The sequence below is a fragment of the Tremella mesenterica genome, assembly GCF_000271645.1.
Source record: "Tremella mesenterica DSM 1558 unplaced genomic scaffold TREMEscaffold_4, whole genome shotgun sequence".
Classification (NCBI taxonomy): domain Eukaryota; kingdom Fungi; phylum Basidiomycota; class Tremellomycetes; order Tremellales; family Tremellaceae; genus Tremella; species Tremella mesenterica.
In genome coordinates this window covers 545,394-570,240 of record NW_006711228.1, presented here as the reverse complement: position 1 = coordinate 570,240, position 24,847 = coordinate 545,394, and the positions used below count along the sequence as shown (strand labels likewise).

Here is a 24,847-nt window from a genome sequence, read left to right as displayed (position 1 = left end):
TAGGTGGACAGGTCAGACGCGTCTTCTCAACTCGCGGCTGCCTTTCACTTCACAATTTTACTTTGACACTTTTGAGTATCGGCTGTAGTCATGAGTTTGTCTGATATGGTCGAAGAGCAACCCAGGAGAGGATCGAGAGCTCGAAAACAAGTGGAGAGGTACTCAAAAACAGGTGTGTCTCCCAGCTGAGCATAGGTTCATAGCTCACCGACAGTCGAGAACGGAAAGAGGAAGCAAGTCCAAGATGAGCACGAGGATGAGTCTCCATCGGAAGAAGTAAGTGTGTAAAGTCGATCGATTGTTGTGATCTGACCGGCGTAGGAGGAAGGGGACGAAGATAGCGAGCATGAAGTCACTCCGAGACCTCTCAAGACCAATAAGCGAGTGCTCAACGGCGTCACGCCCAAATCAACCGGCACGAAACAGGCGAAGAGAAGCAAGAAGACAATCGCTGGAGTTGCAGAGGTCAATGACGATGTCGAAACCAACATGAACGGGGACATCAATGGGGATGGTATCAAGACCGATTCGAATCTCTTCAGTCCGTATTGCGATCACAAATGTTAGACTTTCAGCTGATAGAATAGATGCTATTCTCGCTGAAGGTGTGAGCAGCGATATGATAGAGAGCTGGATCGAGGATTATCAGAACTCGGCCGACGACGAAACATCCGAGAAATCTGCTGTACATCAGCTGGTTCTTCTCTTCATTCGTTGTTGTGGCCTCAAGTCCACTATCGAACCTGACGAGTCTGTTGATCAAGACGGTATCGCAGACGTTCTGGAAACCATCCAGGATGAAAGTGTAAAGGTGAGCTCGCTGTTTTGAAGGAAGACGGTTGAAAATAGCTCATTGCCGCAGACTACTCTAGCGGTGTACCCCCTCATCAGTAAAGCGAAGCCCTTCCGCTTGTTCCGAAACAACCTTAACGTCTTCATCACTCATTTCATCAAAAACTTGTCCCTCACGCCTCTCCTCTTTGAGTCCCCCGAGACCACTTCACATACATCACCCTTGATCAATGTCCTTCTGGCTTGGCTACATACGATGTCATCTTCGCCGCTTCGCTCTATACGGCATACGTCCACGTATATCACTCTCAAGATCAACTCGGCGCTTTGCGACGTTGCTGCGGAAGTCAGCAAAGACCTGAGCTTGCGACAACGTCAACGTGAGACTGAAGAGAAGAAGGCTGGGAAAAACGGTGTTGCTCAGAGAAAGCTAAAAGAGGCTGAAGAGAAGGTGAAGGAAGCCCATGAGCGCAAAACCACACTAGAAGCTTTCATGAAGGAGATTTTTGACGTGTGAGTTATACCACCAAGATACATCATTTCCTAATTGACGTCCAGGTTGTTCGTTCATAGATCCCGAGATGCCGACCCTGCCATCCGAACCGACTGTCTCAAAGAACTGGGGGTATGGGTGAAAAAGTACCCCGAGGAATACGTATCCTCGTCGTACCTCGTATACTTCACTCGTGGTTGCAATGACCCTAACTCACACGCTCGACTCGAGACTGCCAAAGCTCTCGCAGCACTCTACTCTAAAGAGACATTCGTAAACAACGCCCGTACTGTGACTTCTCGTCTGCTGCCCAGACTGGTCGAGATGGCTCTTCGTGATGTTGACCTTTCCGTACGAGTCAACGCCCTGTCCACCATAGCCTTAATCGACAAGACGGGTATCCTTCAAGATGAAGATGAGGAACGTAGAGAACAGATCGCTAGACTGGTATTTGACCAAGAGCCTCGTGTACGAAAAGCTGTGGGAGGATTCGTCCGAGGAGTATGGGAAGAGCGGGTGGAGAAATTCAAGGCGGAACAAGCTGCAGTTCGAGGCGCAAAGAAGAAACGAGCTTCTGGTATCACAGACGACAATATGGAGAAAAACCTCAGCTGGAAAGCCCTCGCCGATCTGCTGGTGGAAAGTTTTCGGGCTCTCGACCAAATGGATGGCGAGCCCAGTACGTCCAGACACAAAATCAGCTTTCCTTTGCCTGAAAGCGTACTCACCACCCGTGCGAACGCTGCTGTAGAAGCCTTGTGGGCGGATTTCGAGGAGCTCAGGGATTGGGAGGGTCTCGTGGACTATTTGCTTCTAGATCATTCAACATGGGAAGATGACGCTTGGTTGTTGGACGAGGACCAGGAGAATTTCATGCTGCAATTACTTGTAGCATGCATCAAGAAAGAAGAGAAGGTAAATCATCTGTTCAACCAAGTGGCGCAAGCTGACACGCAGGACGAGGACAAGGACGAGCGAACCAAAACGCTCATGAAGATACTACCCCGCTTGTTCACCAAACATCAAGCCGATGTGGCACGAATGGCAGGAATACTTGTCATTCCTGAGCAAATGAATCTGTCCTTATATCTTGACATGCGCAAATCAGCTGTGAGTGCCTCTCTCCCTCCTAAAATAAGATGACTTCTGAACTTCAGGCCTACGATCAGCTCTGGGACGATGTGACCAAGCAGTTTTTGCAACATTCCGATATAAACGTTTTGACAGCCGCGATCAAGGCGGTCAATCATCTCTGCTCGAATGCGTCGATGTCACCATCAAACACAACTAAAATGAACGAGTTGCAAGAAGCCTTGCTCGCTTCCTTGAGAGACGCGATCGACGGAGAAGATGTAGCTACCTTTTCCATCGACGAGGATAAAGTGGCGGCTTTGGAAGCGATCCTACTTCGGATCGCACTTTTAGCGCGGAGTCGGGATATCGTCAGCGTAATGGAAGATGAGGAAGGCGGTCAGAGCAGTGGTTGGGAGATTGTGTGTGCATTCGCCGAACGAGGTGCTGTCGGGTACAAAGAAGAAGCCAAGGTCAGCCAAACTGGTTTCATCCTGATATGGTACACGCGCTGATTTGTGTTAGTTGGTAGAGCACGCTTTACATGTCATATTCGTCCATATCAGTTGGCTCTTCAAGAGATTTTCTGCGGACGACATCAATAATGACGACAAAGTCTCCGACCTCAGAGATAAGCGGGATCGAGTTCTCGACACCTTACGTCGATTGGCGTTGAGAGACAAAACCAACACTTCCGAATCCGTTAGTAGACAAGCATTCGTGTACTTCATCAACCTCCATATCCTCTTCTCCTCGAGAAACGCCAAATCTGCAAATGCTCATCCGGCCGTCAAAGCATGTCCGCTCTCCATGGCCGACGAGTTGCAGCACCGTCTTGGGGGTTCATTTCAAGCCATGGTCGATCGATATGCCTCTGATCGGGAAGAATCATCTGAAGAGGAACAAGTAGAATTTTCGGGGATGTCTGCGGAACGAGTAGAGGAAGAATTGTTGTTCCTCCAAGCTGTTTCTGCGTTCGTTGGTGCGATAAGATGTGGTGTTTTGGATGTCGAACATGCCAAAGAGCCCTTGGCGTATTTTGGGCAATTTGGACAAACGTATGATGCGGTAGTGCGGAAATTGGTGGATGTATTGAAGGATGAGGGGATATACAATAGAGAAAGTGATACTGTACAACATGTCTCAGCTAGCGCTCTGCAATCTGTAAGTCATCCATTCGTCTTCTCTTCTCTGTATTTTGGCCCGATTATTTCCCTATCTACTACGCACGGACATACAAAAAAAAACAATGTGATCCCGGAGAAAAGAAGGAATACCATGGATTCATCACTGACCCTCAGTCATTCTCCAATTTCCTCGAGACTGAATCGACAGAACCCACGGCAACCATATCACTCGCTCGTCTTCTCGCCTCAGCCTTCATCATCTATGGCACCCACTTTTCCGTCCTGCGACAAATTCATCCAAACGACATATACGATCTTCACCTCTCTCTCCTTTCTTACGTTCAACGACGATTGATATCGTACATTTCCTCGGAGAGAAGTACCAAATCCCGTGAGGCTAAACAACGTTTTCAACAAAATCGACATCAAGCATTAACGTTCTTCAAACCCCTCATACTTCTCATCACTCCAGTCACTCCGCAGGATGCGGTGAAACTACGACGTCGTATAAAGGAAATGGAGAAAGAGTTAGGCGTGGAAGTAACGGGTCATAAAGCTTGGGATCCTTGGAAGGCTTATGAAAAGAAATTGGTACAGATAGCTAATCGAGATCCTCAGGCAAAAGCGGCTATCGAAGATAGTCCTGCCAAACGAGCAAGTCAGGCGGAAGTGACAGATGAACAAGGACAGGGTGAAGCGACAGATGGGGATGAACAAGATGTTCCTGTCAGACCTGCAAAACGTCAAAGACAGATGACTCAAGAGCCGGAAGATCGATCCAACGAGCAACAGGGAAATGAGGAGGAGGAGGAAGTCGAGAATGAACAGGAAAGTGAAGTCGAAGAGGAGAGAGGAGATCTTTCGATGGAAGATCTACATTTGGACAATGAAGAGATTGATTTAGCTTTTGATGATGGAGCAATGGGTATGGATGTGGATTTGGATTTGGATGATGTGTTGGGACCAAATACCCAGAATGTGTTGAGAGAAAGAAGTTTGAGTGTTGAACCTGGTGCTAGACGTAAACGTCGGACTAGGTATTGATGAGGTTTTATGGAATGGATTGAAAAATATACTGTAGGTAGATGATTTGGGTGCTTATGCGATTTATTACATGTCTGTCACGAGTCATATCTTCTCTGCTTCTTGATATCGCTTGGGGTTCCATGTACATTTGATACTTTCACCACCATTACTTATAGCAAGATCGGCTCTCGCTAGCAGAGTTGAGATTGAGCTTTTTAACACGGTTTATGTCCGCAGGCTGCAACGGGATCATGACAGACACTTCTGCCATGGGTCGTTGAGAGACTCATGGCATACAAGAATGATTTACATACTGTACCCACATATCCCACAAATCATCAATACCTCTTGAAATCCTTTTCCACTCGCACAACATATTCCATGTAATCATTTCAAGTCCCTCTGGAAACCCATTATGGATGATATACGAGGGAATTACAAACTGTACTACAAACCAATCTGGAGTATTCAAATCAAGCAACCTCTCTTCTCTCGTCAATAACCTTGCCAATGGAATTAGTCTCTCCTTTATCCCACCCATCGTCGTTTGAAGGATAACGAACATTCGTATGAGTGTCAGGGGAAGATCTCCCAAGTGCTTGTTTCACCCTTTGTCCTGCACCTGTACCAAATATGATTTCTACTTCTTCCAATGTCAACTAAGAATTAGTATCGACTTTTCTCTTCTTGTTTTGTTCATGCCGGATGCGAATTGATATACAAGGTATGTAATAGTTGTGGTGGGGGATGTCTTACTGAAAGAATGTATAACGGGACATGGGGATCAGTTGGACGAGAAATGAAGGGTAGGGAAAGACGAGGGATGCAAGGTTTCGTTTATGTCCAGAAGCGTCGAGAGAAGAAGAGGGAGGAAGAGAAGGAAAGGGTAACGAAGGGAAGGGAAGGGAAGGGAAGGGAAGGGAAGGGAAGGGAAGGGAAGGGAAGGGAAGGGAAGGGAAGGGAAGGGAAAGGAAAACACTAAAAACTCACTCCTTTAGTCTCTGGATAAGTGAGATATATCACACTGAACGCAAATGCCATACAACCAGCAAAGAAGATCCATACCCAACCGTGCATGTGTCGATACATTGGTAAAGCCGAATATTGAGTAGCGAAACCAACTCCCATGGAAGCTACGTTGGCGATACTGGTGTTCAGTCCTACTGTAACACCCACACACAGAGGAGGCGAAGGGGGACAGAAGGAGGTGGAGGTGAAGAGAAGGGAGGGGGGGCTCACGCATATCCACGAGCACGAAGACCTGCAGAATAGATTTCAGCAGGTAACATGTTTACCACTGTGCATCAGCTTGTTCCTTGAACGACCACCATCTTCCATATCTGGAAAAGATGCAGTCATACGATAATGTATGTAATTTGACCTAATCGCGACAATTCGTAAAGGTAACGGGGATGGTATTCTCGAGGAAAATCTGAAGGAGTGGACAAATGGAAAGACCGGGGAGAAGAGACTTGTTTAAAGATGATAAAACCCACCAGGTGAGAAAAACGTAACCCATAAGAACCATTGAATAATATAAACACTAACGAAACCAGCTCCGGCTGAATGATTCACTTTTCCTTTATCAAATATCCCTAAAACTACACCACCCTGTATCAACAAACATAAACAAGCTTGACCAGTTCCAATAAGATAATTCGTACGTCTTCCCCAAACGTCTAAAAGGTATCCACCTACTATACCTCCGATACACCAGGAAGCATTTTGGCTCCTGCTATACCGAATTGAATGTGAGGATCTGTTATTCCTGCTGCGGTGAAAATGATGGTGTAGTAATATGTGAAGATTGAACCTCCGTTCCATGCTGAAAGTAAGTTGGTCTTCCTTCTTCAAGTGGATGAGAATTACATGAGAGTCAATCAATCGATTATATGATAGAGATGTGAAATGTGAAAATTGAAAGTATTGTAACTGTGATGAAAAGGAGACGGAGTAAGGGAAGGAGAAGAAACAATAAACTACCCACCCCACCAAGATTGCGAAGAGATAGCAACAAAAGATCTATACCTAGCGGCTTTCGAGTTCCACAATGCTGACCATTTATCCTGACCATGTTCTTGATCCCATGAAATAGCAGCTTTCATAGCTTCAAATTCGACTTGAGCAGCTTCGGATAAAATCATGTTACCATCTTGCATATGAAATCCATGTAATCGACCGACAACACGACGACATTCTTCTTCTTTACCTTTCTCGTATAGATAACGAGCTAATGATGAGCATCTACCCTGCCTGTTTCAGATGTAATCCCTCTGCTTGTGTTGCCTTCCTTGCTGTGTTTACTCAGTCGATGTATTGTGGCACTTGATGATATTCATCTCGTGTGGTATGAGTGAAAGGGAAAAGATGAAATCACTCACGCGACTCTGGTACCCACGGTAAGACCATAAGTAGGATCGTAGCGGGTATAAACGTCACACCCAAAGCCGCCCTCCATCCAATGTTCGAGGTAGAATAAGAGATTCCATCTTTTCCAATTAGTTTTTAACACAGTCTCTAGTTCAAAAACTTACAAATGATCCCGGCCTTTAAGTCAGCTATAGTCAGACAAGGAAGATGGAGATCCACTCACGGCTAATAATCCGAAGAAATTTCCAGTCATCAATAAGAAAAGAAGAGACAAAACCTCTATCTTCCTTTGCGGCAATTTCAACCGCGTAGATCTATCACCTCAGCTGTTATCATCTCGTGTTGTCCGATCCGAATTGACTTAACTTGCCCACACAGGCTGAAAGAGGCAGGAAGAGAATACTCACTTGATAGCCTAGAAGAAGAAATCCGATCGATACCCCTTCAATGACTCGAGCAGCAATAACGATTGCGAAACTACCGCTCCATACTAACAACGCAGTGGAAAGTTGCATCGTCAATGCCCCAATCCCCAAAGTGGGTTTTCGACCCATGGTATCGAGAAAGAACGCGGCTTTGAGACCTCTCACTAGTTGACCAAGGGAGTAAACAGGACCGATCCATTGGTTCTTCGAGCTAAATGTCAGTTGTATCTCATGATCAAGCTGTTGAACTGAGGGGCAAAACAAGGAGGTTGGGACTTACTCAGGGATGGTAGTCTGGTAGCCCAGATGCTTGACCCATGCTGGGAGTTAAATGATAGATGCTATAACGGTAGATTCGTAGCTCCTACAGGATCAGCCTCGCTACGAGGCAAGAGAGAATGAGAAAGACTGACCATCCGTCACCACTCAAACTTAGACATAGGAGAAGAATGTATCGATAAACTCTGAATCGATCCCAGTGGCGTAGATTATCGAAGAAACCCATCTTGCTTGGGTATGAGTCTCTATTATGAACAACGTGATATTCCTGCTTCGCACCTGGATCCTCTTCTGAGTGTCAAGTGATGTGAACCTCAGCGTTAACTACTCAGTGCGAGGAACAGACAAAAGAGATTATAGATGTGGAGAGCACTTGACGATCGGAAAAGGAAGGATAAGCTAAACCACACATCCCTTGAGTTGGTGCTTGTACACTTGTGTTGTAAGATGTGCATGGCGTTCACGATTCCCCATTGGCCAATGGACAAACGGATGAATCCCAAGGGCCTAGAACACGAAGGGCGTTCCAAGCTATTGGGATTGAAGATCGGCAGTCCGTAGGGCAAGGGACATGCATGTCGTGAAGATCGATAGGGATTCACAGGTACCTAACCTAGCGAGCGCAGGTTATTTGGAAGTCGATCTGGATCTTCGAGGGCGGAGTTACCGATCGATCGGCAGGTGATTAACCCAAGGTCGGAAAGACGAGACGTTTCTGTGCCTGGTGAATAGATCCCGAGTTTCGACTTTATAGCACCAGGCACATGGCGATGAAGGAGCTTGTCGCTGACTGAGCCACAGGCTGGCAGCACCCGTCTTCAGCTAACTTGCTTCTTCTCGACCTCTTGACCCAACTCTATTCTTAGATAGCCTGACCAATATTTCGGACTTGGGAGCAATTGTAAAGTTGACTCTGAGGGGATTCTCATGCGAGACGTCGCCAGTCAGCAAAGTGTCACTAAATATCCTCCCAACAGACTCTCGACCATTGGCTCACTTCCTCGGTCCACCTTGAAGTCGATGATCGATGATCACTGATCGACGAGTGGGTGCAGGCATGCAAGTGCCACCATGCCACATTGCCACACTTTGCCATCCGCCACATGCGTTGGGGCCGCTTTTGTCGGGCCGGCCATGACGTCATATCGGAGAAGGCCGTGTCGTCCTGGATGACCGAGGAGAAAGGAGTTGGGAAAGAAGAAAAAGCTTCGACCCGGATGAAAAGCTTGCAGCGTGCAGTTTTCATCCTGCGATCAGCGATCAAAGGACTCCGGATGAGATGATGGCCCTGGAGAATAAACAGCGGGGTCGAGAATGGCGGATGGGCAGTGGGTGGGAGTGAAAATCGAGTGTGGAGACAGAGTTTTCGAGTGGGCATGTGGTGCGCCTGCGTATGCTCCCGGCGATGTCCGCACGTTCCTCGCTTACTTACCTTTTTCGATGCCTCGACCCGCACGATGCATGCGCGTACAGGTATGACATTGCTGTGGAAGTCGAGATGAGTAAGAGAGCCGATTACGACGAAAGTGTTGTGCAAGGTAAATTGAGACCGAGGCCGAGTTGTTCGAGTTCGGCAGGATCTTAGATGGCAGGTGGCGCGCCGCGCGGGGTAACAAGGGAGCGGTGACAAGGGGAGGGGATTCCAATGACGAGTGCAACTTTTGGTAGCCATTTCGGAATTACTCGTTCTTTACTTTGTTGTCTCTTGCTTACTAACTACTCTTGTTTCCTACTTCAACATCCCAACAGTGACACCTGTCAATCAACTCAGTCATACAAAAGTCTGTCAGAAGTAACGAGCTCGCGCTGAGACAAGGAGCCGAAAGGGCAAGGAAAGATTTTGATTGAATTTCAGGGTCATTGTGCTTACTCTCCTCCTACTTTGTCACTCGACTACTTCCTTTTGACGCCTCTTTCCACCACAAGCCGGAATAACCCCATCCCCCATCTTCCATCTCACTCTGTATTCCATTCCTTCCTTCCTTTCCGAATCCTCCTCTCTAGCATCGCCATCGCTTCACTCCATCAATCCCTCTGAACGTTCTTGTGCATAGATCTTCGCATTCCTTCGGATCCCTCCCGGTCAGCCGGTGATCATCGACCGGTCACTCTTCACAAGGGAGTTCTTATAACGAAGACGTTAGGCGACATACCAAGCGAGTGACGATCGATTACTCGAGCATTCTCTCGTCTTTGTCTATTCTGTTTCATACCTTCTCTGTTCTACTGGATGTTCATACGATAGCCCACATATCCGCAACGATTCACCGCCATGTTGTCCTCAAGTCCTGCCGTCCCTCTCGAATCCATTGAATTTGCCGACGACCAAAGACGTCGATTATCCCTCGTCACAGCCCATGGACAACGCATCCTCACCGCTCACGATGGTTTACCGTCACCAGAACATCTCACCCCGATCAGCGGAACACCCGGCACGAGCGCACCGCCAAGCAGGGAGGGAAGTCGTAGGGGCAGTGATATTGATGCTGTAAACGATCTTCACCACCGCCACTTACCCACACAACCTCATGGTCCAGGTCACTTTCATTATGCCATGGGTGCAGGATTGCAAAAATTGAGAAGTAGGAGGGAGGATGATGAGGTGAGTTTTCGTCTGCGTAATCATCCATCTTGATGAGTGATTTCCGACGGGTGAAAGATTGGACAGATGAAGGAGGGATATGCGTGTTTCCTAGCGACCCCGGGCACCATCAATATCTCCTTTCCCGAGCTCGTGTGTCTGACGTGTGGTATCCATTCTTGGTTTTCCAATCTCATATCTTGATCATCTTGAGTACATGTCTTTTCGAAGCCTTCTTTATTTCGGCCGTCACATTCGGCACCAAGGAAAACATCCTTTATCCTCCTATCGGTCAAAGATGTTTTAGACCGCACCCCCGTCCGTTTTCTCCCCAATACTTCGTTTCGATACTTCCATCAAGCTTGTCTTTATCTCTCGTCTTTCTCTCCCATCCCATCTGATTCCACACTCCCCCGCTCCACTCCCTATCACGACCCTACCAACTTATACATGTCCTCAGCGAGATGCCCCTCTTAGCTTTCCACGACGCCATGTCAGATCATTCGATTCGTTCACAACGTCCCTACCGACCTGCGCTCGAAAGAGAATGCTCTAATTTTCCTCCCCCCAAACGCCCCGCCCTTCGATTCAGCGCTTCGACGTCATGGAAGCTTCCCTATCGTTATGTAGGCCACCCCTATACTTCTTTATCCCAATTCCCGTCTGGTGTCCCTCTCATGTTTCTGGCGTTTTCTCTTGCCTGAATTACATGATCGTGTCGGAGTTTGGAAGAGGACAGTGCTAACTTTACAGCCTGCTCGCACTGCTTCTTCAAGAGACGTCTCTCCCACTCCTCGGGCGTTGGAGCAAATTACACACCGTCCTATCATTCCCTCTGCACTCTCCTTTACCCCGGCCACACCTGAAGCTCCGGGCCCGGCTGCTCCATCTCCCACTCCATCTCTCCCTGTGACCGACTCGGATCATCTCCGAGTGGAGAACACTCCTCAGAGCAAGACGGCGCCTTCCTCACCGCATCAGTCCCCACTCGCAACCAGACATCCTAAGCAACACAGTGGGGCATTGCACGACCTACGCAGATTTCTCAATCATCATGTCGTAGGGAGTCATGACAAGCATCATCGCGATAAAAATGGTCAAGCTCCTCAATCAGTCGCTGTAGCCGCTATGAATCAGCATCTGAACGAAACTCCTGTTAATTCGACCCCGGCATCCCCGTTGCATGGTGCAGCGACTCCTGCGATGCAGAGGCGAGGAAGTAGCTTCAACGGGTTGGGAGCTTTACCCCCAAGTGTCGTCGCACCTCCCACTCAAGGCTCTGCAACACACGCTACCTCGCACACTCCTCCTAACGAGACCAAAGTGAAGGACCATGGTGCACACAGTAATCACTTGATTGGCTTTATGCGTCATCATCATCGCGACAACGAAGGGGAGAAATCACATTCGTCGCTGGCAAGTTTCTTCGGGCATCATCAGGAGAAAAAGGAGAAAAAGGAGAAAAAGGACAAGAAAGACAAAGATAAAAGTCAATCGGCGGTTCATACTCCCGCTGAATCAATCGTATCCTCAGCAGCACCGAGTCGCACCACCACTATCCACATGGCGGAAGTCGATCATGCGCCGACAGCGACGACGGGTATGACGGGCATGACCTCTGCTCCTCATTCACGTCCAGGTTCACAAGGTGGTTCCCCAGGTAGTACACCCCTTCACACTCCTGGCATCGCCACTCCTAGAAACGCCAACGACTACCCGGGCGTACCCTATCCTGTCGTTGCGCTTACTCACCCGTCTCTCCATGAAGCCACTCACGCTCATTTGTCGAAAAAGTACGGCAAGTGGGGTAAAGTGCTTGGATCAGGTGCCGGTGGAACAGTCAGGCTCATCAAAGCTGCTTCGAAGAACGGAGGAACTACATATGCTGTCAAGGAGTTCAGACCTAGGCGTCAAGGCGAGTCGGAGAAGGAGTATCAGAGAAAAGTCACCGCGGAGTTTTGTGTCGGTGTAACGTTACGACACCTCAATGTGATCGAGACGGTTGATATTGTCAATGATCATGGACACTTTTATGAGGTGAGTCATCTTATTTTCTCTGTCACATGTACCCTTCCTGATTCTCTTTGGCCATCTTTTTGTCCATATGCGTTTGAAAGGCTTTTCAGGGAGTCATGGCGACTTCAACGTGCAGATTGGCTAACGACTAGATCATGGAATACGCCCCTTATGATCTGTTCTCCGTCGTCATGTCCGGCAAAATGTCCCGTCCGGAGATCTACTGCGTCTTTCGACAAATCATCGATGGTGTACATTATCTCCACTCCATGGGCTTGGCACACCGTGATCTCAAGCTCGACAACTGCGTCATGACTACCGATAACATTGTCAAGCTCATCGATTTCGGCACTGCTACGGTCTTTCACTACCCTGGTAAACATCAGATCCCCGCGTCTGGTGTAGTAGGATCTGACCCTTACCTCGCCCCGGAAGTTTTGAACAAAGAGATGTACGATCCTCGTCTGACGGACGTGTGGAGTATCGCCATCATCTTCATGTGCATGATCCTCCGTCGGTTCCCTTGGAAGATCCCAGATTACAAAACGGACATGTCTTATCGGTTGTACGTCAACACTCATCCCGAGTTATGTCGTAAGCCGGAGACCAAGACACCCGCCCCGAGCGTTCTGAATGGAAACGAAGCACACAGCCGGGTCGGGGGTCCACATGCTTTGCTCGCCGATGGATCTAGTAGTTTACCATTCCGATCTCAATCGTCAACTTCCACCAGTACGGCGGTCGATAAACCGGAAGGCACCAATTGTATTACCTTGCCGGCTTCTTCAATGACGGCGGATTCGAACGCTTCGTATATCAGCACTGATTCTGAGGATATCACAACTCCTCATCTCGCCCATTTGAAACTTCGAGAAAGCCCTGAAGCCTTCCAAGATCCTTCCGACAGGTATTTCCCTCGACCATCGAACGGTGTGGTCTCTCGCCCAGCCTCACGTTTGCCGACTGGTGATCTTGGCAAACGAGGAGATACTGAACCAGTCCCGACATCTCCTTCTGCGAGCGTCGCAAACCGAAGTGGTCTAGGCGTGAATGCCGTGGACTTTGGTGTTGGTCGTTCCCGAGCAGTGTCAACTCCCTTGACACCTAGTTCTCCAGTACCACCTTCGTCATCAACTGAAGATGGTCATTCGGACCCTGCAGCAAGACAAGAGAAACAAGCTCGTCGTGAACGTGCTGCCTCCATATCTTCCACTCGAACTTTTCAATCTGGTGGGGCTGAAAGTATCTTCCGATTGTTACCACGAGAATCCCGTTCGGCTATCATGCGTATGTTAGCTGTCGAACCTTCCATCAGATGTACCCTCAGCGATCTTTTAGTGGGGAGAGGGAAAGACGACATGATGTGTCTTTGTGGTAGTCCCGAATGTGGTGGAGGTTTATGTGCACCTCCAGCAGAGATTACAGGTTTAACACCTGATGAAGAGGATGATGGTGATGAATGGGTTAAAAATATCGAAACGTGTAGTCATCTATTAGGAACGGGTATGACACCACATCATACTCATATCAAAGTGGTACCAGAAGAAAAACCAAAGAAGAGATTGTTCCATTAGTCTTATAGAGTGATTGTCAGGGTGAGGCTTTTTGGGGGGAAAGAGGAATTAGAAGTAGACATTTTATAGGGTGTCTTGTATCAACGTCTGTCCGGATCGATTATACTCGTTGACATGAAGCTTAGATCGGTTAGTTGATGAGGTTGTAGGATGGGGAAAGGGGTAAGCAAGTATGGAGAGGGCTTGAAGTGAGGAGGCAGGGTGCAAGGGTCAGAGATCTCTGCGATGTATGCGTCTTGTTGAAGAATCGTATCAATTGGCTCCAGGTTGACCCAAGAGCATTCGTAGCATTGTGCAAGTATCCTTCTTAGAAGAGGAACAAATAATATCCTGTCAGCTACCCGAAGCCTGAAGCCCGTAAGCTTTAAAAGTCTAGGTGGTCAGCTGCCCAAGCCACCTAGGATATAAGATGATACTTACCCCACAGAGGCTTAAGGGACTCTGCCACATGTGGGCTAGGGTCAAAAACCCTAAGGTTAACGCGACCCGGTTTGACGGTCTGTAGATGGACGACCTAGACGGGCGCTGCTCGCTTCATACATCTCATCTCTTTCTTGCTTCTTGTAAAGATTATCACTCGTCACCAAAACATATCGCTTACTCTTGGCGAGGAGGAGTGATCGGTGTCATAGTGGACGTATACAAGTAAGGTTTGACACTCAAAGGACTGGCGGATTGGACTGGTGAGTATCCGTCAGTGATCAGTGACCCATGATTTTTTGCAGAGATCTGATTCCCTAGCACATTCCTCATATACTCTCCTCTTCACCGTCATATCTTTCCTCTCGGTCATTCTCTCAATCAATCCGATCGGGAACATTTATCCATACGTTTTATTCGAATTGAAGAGTATATCACCAATCTATTCAATTGATTCAGTGATTCAGTAGTGATTCAGAGACCCATTTGATTTTGGGGGCGCTTGATCGCGTCCTCAACTAAGTTACCGCAGTTTTACACCTACCACACTCTTCTGCCTATCTTCCATCCCTCCCTCCCTCCTATCCTCCCAACTTCCAAGTCTAAACCGACTTTTCTGTATCCATATTCAATCTTCATCTCAACTTTCCCCAAATAACATCCTCGCAAAAGGTTTTGTGTGATTTGACCAAATAAAAACCTCAATATCATGTTACGCCCCAGAACCACGGTCACATCCCCTCAACCAAATCACGAACCAGATACTCCAATGTCACATTATCCCTCTAGACACGGTGACGATACTCCTGGATTAGGATACGAATGGTCACCTGATACCCACACACATGAACAAAGTATGAACCTCGATTCTGATCTTACTGGGAAATCTCCAGGGAATGGGAGACGATCGAGTGGGACGGATGTAAGACCTTTGACGGGTGGTTTGAATGGTGGGATAGCGACTAGAAGAGGAGAGAAGGGTATGAATCTAGGTTTAGGATTGGGGTTAGGAGGTTGGCAAAAGAAAGGAAAAAGGAATTGGAGAATGGGTGAGTTTCATTTCTTATCAAATCTTTCGAAATGATCTCCTTTTCCTACACTTGTGAATGGGGTTTTGATCTTTGTGCTACATGATATACGGTTTCTAGAATCGGCCTTGATTGTCCACTTTATTCTCGTTCCAAATTTGGCAGGACATTGTTACGTCTTTACAGAGAAATCATGCTCTTCTTATCTTTTGAGTATAGCCCTCTCTCAGATGTCTTGTGCTTCTCACTGAACAATCGCTTGATAAGGGTGGAATGAGAATATCGGTCTCTCATTAAACTGAGAGGTAGTGCCAGTATGATAAACACATGGGTCAACAGACACTCACACACAGGTCTCTCACAAAGAGGGTGGATGATTCTCACAGGTATCATCGGTTTAACAATATTCACAAAACTTATCCTACGTGAGTCTCGCTTACGATCACCCTTCCTCTTAGCCTCTCCCCCCTCCTACCTCTTTGCTCATTTTTGTGGTAATCTTCAGCTCAAGTAATGAGTGAACGACGCTCACTTCTCAGCGACCTCAACAGATCATCATGTCCACACACACGAATCCCTTCTTGTTCCCCGCGACTATCTCAACAATTCGAAAATTGACCCAGCACCATTCGAATTTTGTCCCGTTTTCGGTCCAGGTGACCCTATCGCTGCTCGAAGAGGACAATTGGAGTTGCTCAGGAGTAGATTACATCTTGGTACTGGCGCCAGAGTTCAGAGAGTCATACAAAAGGCAATGAGTGGGGCGCCGGTGACTATCAGTGTTTTAGGGGGCTCGAGTGAGTCAAACAAAACCTGTTCAAACCATATGAACATCTCTCCTCACACTAGAAACGACCTCGCCTCCCATGTTTTCCATCATACTCTTGGCACTGTGCGCCCAAGGCGGGATCGACCCAATGAGGATGAGGATAGTGTACAGCTGCTGATCATAGTCTCCGCTTGTGTCGGAGCTGGAGAAGATCCTATCGACGATCGTTGCTATCCCGCCAAATTCTTCACATGGTGGAACTCTGTATTCCCACATCCAGCAAACGAACTCACCAACGGCGCTCAACGTAAAACGGACAGCGCTTATTATGCGTATTGCAACAGCCATCACATGCCCGACAAAACGGATTTGGTTTTGCTCGAGTTTGACGCTGCAGATCCCAAGTAGGTTGCTTTCCTTGCTTGCCCCGCTTTCCTCACTCTCTCCGGCTTTGTATCGCCCATCTCGCAATACTCCCTTGTCGTGTCACCATTTCTTCGTCACAATGTCTCTCATATTCACAACGTTGCTGACTCGTAGTGACCCTGAGTGGGTTCAACATTTCGAACTTCTTGCCCGATCCATCCTGGTCCGACCAGAAATGCCAGCAGTTATCATTTTAGGTCACTTCAGTCCTCAGGTTCAAGCGCAAAATGGGTTTGCAGGTCCGGAATTGCTTCACAATGTGGTCGCTCAATTCTACGACGTTCCACATATCAGGTATGTAATATCTCTATCCTCACTTCTGACATTGTCTCGTACCATCGGGAGAGTCCCGTTGCTTTCAGTCGACGTTACAAAACGCACATGAGCTCACATCCAGCGTCAAAGGTGTCATTTACAATGACTATCTTCAGAAACCCGACGTAGCACGAGCAAGCTATTACAACGATCCTCAACATGCCAACGCGGAAGGACACGAGCTCATCGCCGACGTTCTAATATCCTACATGATGTCGCAGATCTGTTCCGGCTGGTCCACTCTTCAAGGTTTCGGCTTTGACGTTCCTGATCTTGGTGTCGAAGGTGATGGTACCAGCTCGGGACCTTCGTTACTCGGAGGAGTGGGTTTACGGAAGGGTATTCCGGGACAACAAAAAGGTGATGGGGACTCAGCCACCAATGCTTTGACGGACCGTTTCTCAGCTTTGAGAGTTCCTCCTATGCGTCTTGGGGATAGGCCAAATGACATACAACATTTCAGAGAGATTGAACCGTTTTGCGTGGCAGCGAGCGATTTGATAAATCCCTTGCCGAGGAGTTTGTTTTATGGCAGTGGATGGCAAATCTATCATCCTCCTAAGGGGGCTGTAAATGAGGATCGACATTACTGGCAAGTTTTCTTCCTCTACATCTTTCGGTGATCGTCTTCTCAAATGACGTCCCTCCATCTTTGACATTCGTGCAGTTTCCTTGACAGATGAAAGTGCCTAGTAGGAAGAGAAGAGTGAATCTGATAATCAGGTATGCAGAACAACCCACTTCCCGTCTTCGTATCCCCCTCAAACTCGGCGCAGGTGACGTCGGGATCTATTTCCTACAAAGTCCAGTGGACAAACCTTTGGGCACTGTGAAATGCTGGGTGGATGATAATTCCCCCGGTGCGAGAGAGTTGAAGGGTACGGCCGAAGTGGAGGATGTGATTGCTACGTGAGTGTCATCTGTCTTGCACTGAGTGTCTCTTCTCGTCTCTCGTCAAAATGATATTTCAATATAATCTGCCGTGCCGATGACATCTACCACTCGAGTCAGATGTTCATGTATCACGCGATCACATGGGGAGTACGAGACATGTGCTAAATAGCAGACTTGTCATGATCGACCGTGGTGTGTCAAGGGGTTCCCATTTTGTCGAATGCGCATTGCAAGGAGAGGCAGGGATCACTTCACCACCTTTCAAGATACTTGGCATGTGAGTCTCCCAGCTTCCTCGACTTCCAGAATGTGATTGGCCTCTATGTCTTTCCAATATACTAACACGATAGATTCACTACATGAAGATGCACGATCCAACGACGCAATACTACTGAAATGATCAACGAGGAACGGAGGAGTAAATCTGACATGGATGGGAAGAGGCTCACTTACTTGGAACAGACGCTGCATTTTGGGCAGAATCAATTACGTTTATGCATGCAAAAAAATACTCATAGCTCCTGTGGGTCGATGGATCCATCTATACTCCTATGCTTCTTCAGCTCTCATGCACCCATGCGCCCAACTCGTACCACCACTGGATGAGGTGAGGCTATGGAGATAGATGCAGGTCGGGATAGAAAGCGGAGTTAGTCCGGTTAAGGCCGAAAAGAAGAACCGCATCGCGCACCATTGACCGTCCATTCCACTCTCCGACCTAACATCTTTGTCCTCGTTACCTCTCACTCCTTTACATCTTCACTTCACTCACATACACACTCATCATGCTCAGAGGTGTTCAATCAGCACGTGTAGTCAGCAAGACGGTCAAGGTGAGTGACTTTTCTCACTCTTTCTGCTTTGGCCTTTTTCGCTACGGGAAAGTTGTAATGCCTGCCCTGTCCTACACGTATCTGATATCCTTGAGCGTGTTTGTATCCATCCGTCACCTGACTTACACTTCTCTCATGTATATCCTATTGCACGCTTCCAACGATGACCCTATTTCATTCCTCGTCACCTCTGGCTCATGACCTTACGCCAGGCTTTGCTCTGTTAGTTTGCCTTGTTGCAGATGAGAGGATGAAACGCAATGATAGATTGACTAATCTTAGACCGTCGGATTGAATCAAAAAAGGAGTTTGTCTATACATGAATACCAATCTGTTCAATTGCTTAATTCTGTGAGTGAACTCTTGGTCCTTCTACATTTCAAACAATCTTCCTCTCGTCCTCCCTCATTCCTAGACTCCTCTATTGCGATCGCTTTGTTATATCGTGGGCTGATGACCTATTCTCTCTCATGTATGTGTCTAGGGATACACTTCGATGTACTGGTATCTATATTTCAGTAACTAAAATGTGGTCTCGGAGTGGTAATAATGGATATATGGCAGAGATCGTGGTGGGAGGGCTGACATGTAGTATGGTATTCCCACACCTCAGGCTAAACCTGCTTTTTCGGCGGAAGAGGCGGAATCTGTTGCTAAATCATTTGGTGGGTTTCATCTATGTCTTTCCTTCGTATCATCAGTGTCGTCTACCAGCCGATTTTCAATCCGACACTACCTCTCACTGTCCTTAAAGCTGCTCAGTGGAACCTTGGTGTTGGAAACGGCGGAAAGGTAGTGGAGTGTGGAAGATGGACGATTACTGATCAGGTAGGAAAAGATCAACTCGTGATCAAGGCTCAAGTTTTAGCTGGAGGAAGAGGAAAAGGACATTTCGATTCTGGTTTCCAAGGTGGTGTTCAAATGGTTGATTCGTATGTTCCTCACTATGTCTTTCTAAGTGTCAAGCTGATGTTGACTTTTTTCCCCTACACCTCTCTAATCTGATCTTCTTTCCCCCGACTACTCGATCTCATATTGTGGATCTTCTCTCCTGTCCGTGGATCGACTACGAACTTTATCCAATACAGTCCCGCTCAGGCCAAAGACTACGCCTCAAAAATGCTCGGACATAAACTCATCACCAAACAAACAGGTGCAGCCGGAAGGATCTGCAACGCCGTCATGCTAGCCGAACGTATGCCTCCTCAAAAAGAATACTACGCTGCGGTTTTGAACGATCGTGCTCGTGGTGCTCCCGTCCTTGTCACTTCCAGTCAAGGAGGTATGAACATTGAAGATGTCGCACATGATACTCCAGAGGCTATCATCACCACTACGCTTGATTTCGAAAAGGGGATTTCGCATGCTGAGGCTGTGGATTTGGCTAAAAAGCTTGGATTCCAAGAAAATGCTCAGGAGAACGCCGCGACTGTTTTTGGGAAACTTTATCAAATCTTCAAAGAGAAAGATGCGACTCAAATTGAGATTAACCCTTTGGCAGAATTGAGTGATGGACAGGTGTTGTGGTGAGTAGTGCATGCACTTTATCGACCTTCATGAATGACAGAATCTCGTTGTGAGAGAGATGGCTGATATTATTAGTATGGACGCGAAATTCGGGTTTGACGATAATGCCGATTTTAGACAAAAAGACGTTTTCAAACTGCGTGATACGACACAAGAAGATCCTCAGGAGGTGGAAGCTGCCGAGGTGAGCTCAGATTTCGGGCAATTGTCGTCCTCTCCGCCATGAAACGATACGCTGCCAGAATGGAACTGATCTTCAGTACGGTCTCAACTTTATCAAATTGGACGGAAATGTCGGATGTCTCGTCAATGGTGCTGGACTCGCCATGGCTACCATGGATGTTTTGAACCTCCACGGAGGATCACCTGCCAATTTTGTGAGCTACTTGCAATGCCAATCTAGTTTGGGTTATCAGCTGACATTTTCAGTTGGACGTGGGAGGTGGAGCCACCGCGGACGCTGTGAAGAAAGCATTCGAGCTTCTGTTGACTTCTTCGAGTGTCAAGTCTATCTTTGTCAACATTTGTGAGATCCATCCTCATCTTGTGAACTACCACCCTGAGATTGTTTCTCGTAGCATTATCGTATTTTCGAGAAAGGTACGAAAAGATTGTGCTGATTCACAGTTGGTGGGATCATGCGTTGCGACGTTATAGCTGAGGGTATCATCAAAGCTACTAAAGAACTCCAACTGAATATCCCTCTCATCGTCAGGTTGCAAGGTACCAAAGAGGCAGAGGCGAAGAAGTAAGTCATCCACATGATCTTATCGCATGTATTCATCTCTGGACTTGGCGTAAGCTGATGAAATAGAATGATCAACGAATCAGGTTTGAAGATATACCCTTTTGGTGAGTTCGATCTTCTGAAAACTTCTTTACTGACCCTCAGATGGATTGGACGAAGCAGCTGCAAAAGCTGTAGAACTGGCGAAATGATGTCTCAACATTACAGACACTTCAATTGCTTGAAGATCGACTCGATGTCACATGCATAGATGTACAACATTGACAACATGCCTCATTCATCCTATGTCCTTTACACATGAACTTATCTTTTACCTTCTCTTGACTTTTCACCCCGGTCATTCTGCCCACGAGCCTTTTTCGGCTTGAAACAAAGAGTTCCAGCTCCCGTAGCTTTATGTGCATCGTGCAATACCTTTCGAAGACTATCAAGTTCATGTTGAAATTCATCTTGACTCTTTTGTCTTCGATAAGATTGAGAAATGACTTCGTATACTTTATTGAGTGATTCGTTTGCTGCAGGAGTGACATATGTTCCGATGGATTGATGAAAATATTCGAATTCTAGAGTTGCCTATCGAGTCAGACGCAGATCACTTCCCCTTACCCAAGTCTTCTCTAAAGCCTTATTTCATCCAACCCTCTCACCTGTGGGCATTCCGTCTTTCCATTTGATGCGAGATATTTTCCGTCCTAAAACTTCCAACTGCTACTATACGATCCATGACTGAACTCATGATATATGACGGAAACGCAGATAACATTATGACGAATGATATTGACTGAAGAGGGAGAGGAAAATATGACATACCGTGAGCATACCACCCGTTCCGAATTTTGATACTTTTTGAAAACTATCCAAAGCTACAGTAGCTATGACTTCCACCAAAGCTTCTAAAACTCTAGGTAATAGCGCAGGAGCAAGATCACCAACTTTGGAATGAGTGTCGACCAACATGAGGATAGCTTTATGCATATATGGTCGGATTTCTGATACATCAATACCGTTTATTTTACTTTTCCTTTCGAATGATCTCATGTCCCATCTTTCTTCTGAGATTCATCAATCCTCAAGAACACTATGAGTGACACGTTCACGAATCGAAGTCTGGTACCTTCGAATAATTTGGTGGGTTTTGATGGATTGGAGGATACTCACCAGAAGGTTTGGGAGCATTCAACCAATCTATTTCTCCATTAAGTATACCATCTTTAATAACCTCCACCAACCCAATTGATCGTCTTTCCACATAATCCTTGAACACCTTTTTATCCATATTCACCACTAACCCTTCTATATCCCTCTGTTCTTGAGACATATCCACCTCTATCATCTTACTGATTTTCTGACATAAGTCAGGTAATATATCCTGTCGTATTGTATATATCTTGCTCAAAGTCACTAACAACCTCAAATCCTTGTCGTCAGAAAAAGCAAATTGACATCAAAGAGAATGAGACGTACCACATCTTTCAAAGTCAAAAGTTTCGTGTGGGAAATACGAGAAGGTCGACGTTTTTGAGGTTCTTCAGGGATAATCTGAGTAGCTTGTATCATATTGCTCAATAACCCATTGGTGGTGTTGACGAATAATTCTTTCAGTTTACGTTTATAATTCCCTGGAACAACTTCTTTCTCATTTGGTCTGGAAGAAATTTGTTTTAAAGATCTCATTATTCGGAGTTGAAATTCTTCCATAAGATTCAAATACTTTGTAGATGCTTTGCTTGAGGAATAATGTGTCCAATCTTCTAATTCATGAAGGACTTTAGAATCTACAGATTAGTTGGTCTTCTCAAATCGAAATATATTGTTTGGAAAAGAAAACGAGAGACTCACCACGGGTCCAAGTAGAAGATATGACTTCTAACATTCTCCATCTCAAAGAGTCCAACATACCCCTCAAAGCATTAGAAGATTCACTCCCTACGTCCACAGCGGCTAATTCTCCGGTACATTCGGCAACCTCTTCCACTAATTTCTCACCGAAGAAACATGCTGTTATCACTGACGTGGACAGAGGAACGAATGAAGGTATTGGAGGATTAATATCACTTTTCTTCCGATTGGATTCCGCTACTGCCACATCGGATAGAGTGAAGAATTGTGAGAGAAGCGAGGTGTAAAGTTTTATTATCTCTGAAGCCATGGAACGACATGTGGACGCAGGGCGTCGGGAGGGTGCTAAACTGCCTGATGAGTCACGCTGGAGTGATCAGCCCGACAACTAATTGATTTGCGTAGACAGGGAGGTAGAAAGAAGAGAAGAAAGATAACAACAGACCTTTCGATATCGACCGTCCATGCATGCTCGGGCGATCTTCCAGAATCCAGGAAGAGAACGAGAAACATAGTCAGACAACTGTTTAACGAGTGATTGTATAGCCAGCCAAGCAGCGTCAACAGCCGATGCTATTGTCGTCAGCCCTGCTCTTCAGACGAAAAGGTCGGCTGACGGTTGATGGTGTTCACAAAGTATTGTGATAATGCCAATTGTCTTCTCAGATTGTCAACCTGCGAAGTGGATGTTGATGGCAAATCCGAACACGCTTGATTTGCGGCTACATTTGATGAGCACACTTACACCAACTCTTACTTCCCTACTTCTCGATGGTGTGGACTTCACTTACATTTCACCGACTCTAGACAACGTTTATGTATAGCTTTCATAGTATCGAAAATGTGTGAATGTTGATATTCCAGATAAGCCCAAGCGGGATCATCACACCCCTCTAGATCAATCAAAATCCTGTTTTTCTCAGCGACATTGCTTTGTGAAACAAACAACACTCACTCTATAGTTCTCTCCTGCTCCTCGGCAGATCTTGAGCTGTCCTTGAGACCAGCATCCAATTTGACCCGCAAGTCCGACATGATCTTCTCCACCGATGTCCATACTTTATCAAAGATCCTTCGATGTTGTGCTTTCTGCTCTGGGGTATTGGCAGGAAGACCGGGTATGAGTTGACCTGTTCTGGAAGAATTCAAATACATTCCTCGCTTATAATCCCGTAAAGCCTGTTCGTATTTTCCCTGAAAGTGTAAGCAGGTGTCTCTCACCATACTACTACTGCTGTAGGACTCACAACGTTGATGAGATCCATCAGTAGACCGGGTAGATTGAAGAGAAACTTTGATTTTTCAAACACACCCAAAGTTGTTCGAAGTTTTTGCGCCTTGACCGCATTCTCAAGTACGGGGAGAAACACCTGATCAGCTCTATGAGCAGTGACTGATATATTTTTAGCAATGACTCATGTCGGCCTAATAAAGACATATGTACCTTTAAATATCTCTCTCAATTCCCGAGTACCATGATCAGTATCATCCGCCATGAAACTTTCTTTCATATCTTTGTATACGACTGGAAATCAACTCAGATCACGAGTAACTGGATGAAAGACTCACTATCACTCGACGCTTTGACAGCTACGAAACGATCAAAGTTCTCTTCTACCAATATCCGTACTGCCTCTGACCTATCTTCGATTGCACGTTCGAGATGTGAGATACCCCTCCGGAGGTCGTTGTATGACGCATCGGGATGATGAGCTGATAAGAATACCTTGGGATCGAAAGCTTTGGAAGAGAGAGAAGTAGCAGTGCCTATGTCATCAGTAGGAAGAGAAAGCACGAAGGAGAACGTACGGGTTTTGATATCCATACTGCTAGATCTGGACAATCTTCCCTTCATTCCTAATGGATCCATCTCATCTATCATCCCACCATCTTCATTGGCCAATGTACCAGCTAGGGGTCCTTCGTTTTCGTGGTCGACATCTTCCCACACTTGAGGGTTGATATTGGATATGCCGTAGAGTTTCAGGACTGGTGGGTCAGCGGTTTGCTATTTGGCTTAGATGACTGTGAATCACCTGCCGCTTCGTCCACGTCTCTGCGGCTCATGTTGATACGTTTGGATAGAGTGCCCAAAGGTGTTGAGAGGGAGGGTGGAAGGTGGATAGAAGGAGTGACGTCGAATGTGGCACGGATCACTACCGCCACGTGGCGCCCGGGTTCCACGTTGGTACTGTGGACATGGATGAGGGTCGAAGCATGCGGCGTGTCAAACACAAGACAGATATCATCAATTACAACAACACCTTTCTCTGCTTATCCCTGACGGAGCGCAA

At 46.7% G+C, this 24,847-nt stretch overlaps 6 protein-coding genes across 6 annotated transcripts; 4 read left to right on the top strand and 2 right to left on the bottom strand.

Annotated features, from left to right (window-relative positions):
- Positions 1-105: 105 nt before the first annotated feature.
- Positions 106-4,527, top strand: TREMEDRAFT_68341 (uncharacterized protein; the record flags this gene model as incomplete). Its single annotated transcript, XM_007004224.1, has 11 exons — positions 106-172; positions 215-276; positions 322-541; positions 588-811; positions 863-1,305; positions 1,351-2,200; positions 2,243-2,395; positions 2,443-2,829; positions 2,882-3,520; positions 3,658-4,123; positions 4,160-4,527. 11 exons carry the CDS (start codon positions 106-108, stop codon positions 4,525-4,527), a joined length of 3,879 nt encoding a protein of 1,292 aa, XP_007004286.1.
- A 455-nt stretch (positions 4,528-4,982) lies between these two features.
- On the bottom strand, positions 4,983-8,642 carry TREMEDRAFT_61644 (uncharacterized protein; the record flags this gene model as incomplete). Its single annotated transcript, XM_007004066.1, has 14 exons — positions 4,983-5,168; positions 5,500-5,656; positions 5,749-5,806; positions 6,006-6,188; positions 6,224-6,334; positions 6,497-6,739; positions 6,891-6,998; positions 7,044-7,067; positions 7,103-7,193; positions 7,287-7,515; positions 7,718-7,874; positions 8,197-8,373; positions 8,411-8,496; positions 8,581-8,642. 14 exons carry the CDS (start codon positions 8,640-8,642, stop codon positions 4,983-4,985), a joined length of 1,872 nt encoding a protein of 623 aa, XP_007004128.1.
- A 676-nt stretch (positions 8,643-9,318) lies between these two features.
- TREMEDRAFT_73643 (uncharacterized protein) lies at positions 9,319-13,999 on the top strand. Its single transcript, XM_007004277.1, has 3 exons — positions 9,319-10,185; positions 10,918-12,201; positions 12,333-13,999. The coding sequence occupies exons 1-3, from the start codon at positions 9,856-9,858 to the stop codon at positions 13,752-13,754; spliced, it is 3,036 nt and encodes a 1,011-aa protein (XP_007004339.1). The 5' UTR covers positions 9,319-9,855; the 3' UTR covers positions 13,755-13,999.
- A 318-nt stretch (positions 14,000-14,317) lies between these two features.
- Positions 14,318-18,123, top strand: TREMEDRAFT_71441 (uncharacterized protein). The gene is made up of 10 exons (XM_007004276.1): positions 14,318-14,437; positions 14,496-15,223; positions 15,556-15,627; positions 15,742-15,999; positions 16,156-16,375; positions 16,512-16,691; positions 16,795-17,304; positions 17,436-17,621; positions 17,779-17,883; positions 17,957-18,123. Exons 2-10 carry the CDS (start codon positions 14,884-14,886, stop codon positions 17,967-17,969), a joined length of 1,884 nt encoding a protein of 627 aa, XP_007004338.1. The 5' UTR covers positions 14,318-14,437; positions 14,496-14,883; the 3' UTR covers positions 17,970-18,123.
- Positions 18,124-18,341: 218 nt separating this feature from the next.
- On the top strand, positions 18,342-20,977 carry TREMEDRAFT_43527 (uncharacterized protein). The gene is made up of 11 exons (XM_007003916.1): positions 18,342-18,439; positions 18,722-18,790; positions 19,032-19,104; positions 19,272-19,371; positions 19,528-19,965; positions 20,042-20,150; positions 20,227-20,343; positions 20,396-20,492; positions 20,594-20,714; positions 20,781-20,818; positions 20,859-20,977. Exons 1-11 carry the CDS (start codon positions 18,392-18,394, stop codon positions 20,903-20,905), a joined length of 1,257 nt encoding a protein of 418 aa, XP_007003978.1. The 5' UTR covers positions 18,342-18,391; the 3' UTR covers positions 20,906-20,977.
- A 40-nt stretch (positions 20,978-21,017) lies between these two features.
- TREMEDRAFT_29687 (uncharacterized protein) lies at positions 21,018-24,620 on the bottom strand (the record flags this gene model as incomplete). Its single annotated transcript, XM_007003785.1, has 14 exons — positions 21,018-21,287; positions 21,525-21,703; positions 21,873-22,131; positions 22,179-22,489; positions 22,554-22,920; positions 22,995-22,998; positions 23,155-23,275; positions 23,345-23,463; positions 23,509-23,747; positions 23,801-23,946; positions 23,998-24,078; positions 24,123-24,320; positions 24,363-24,542; positions 24,590-24,620. 14 exons carry the CDS (start codon positions 24,618-24,620, stop codon positions 21,018-21,020), a joined length of 2,505 nt encoding a protein of 834 aa, XP_007003847.1.
- Positions 24,621-24,847: the final 227 nt, after the last annotated feature.

Coding starts and splice junctions, on each gene's coding strand:
- TREMEDRAFT_73643 (XM_007004277.1), top strand. CDS start 9,856: ATGTTGTCCTCAAGTCCTGCCGTCCCTCTCGAATCCATTGAATTTGCC. Junction 10,186..10,917: donor GTAGGAGGGAGGATGATGAG/GTGAGTTTTCGT, acceptor CTAACTTTACAG/CCTGCTCGCACTGCTTCTTC. Junction 12,202..12,332: donor ATCATGGACACTTTTATGAG/GTGAGTCATCTT, acceptor GCTAACGACTAG/ATCATGGAATACGCCCCTTA.
- TREMEDRAFT_71441 (XM_007004276.1), top strand. CDS start 14,884: ATGTTACGCCCCAGAACCACGGTCACATCCCCTCAACCAAATCACGAA. Junction 16,376..16,511: donor TTTGACGCTGCAGATCCCAA/GTAGGTTGCTTT, acceptor GCTGACTCGTAG/TGACCCTGAGTGGGTTCAAC. Junction 17,622..17,778: donor GTGGAGGATGTGATTGCTAC/GTGAGTGTCATC, acceptor GCTAAATAGCAG/ACTTGTCATGATCGACCGTG.
- TREMEDRAFT_43527 (XM_007003916.1), top strand. CDS start 18,392: ATGCTCAGAGGTGTTCAATCAGCACGTGTAGTCAGCAAGACGGTCAAG. Junction 20,493..20,593: donor GTCTATCTTTGTCAACATTT/GTGAGATCCATC, acceptor GCTGATTCACAG/TTGGTGGGATCATGCGTTGC. Junction 20,819..20,858: donor TTTGAAGATATACCCTTTTG/GTGAGTTCGATC, acceptor ACTGACCCTCAG/ATGGATTGGACGAAGCAGCT.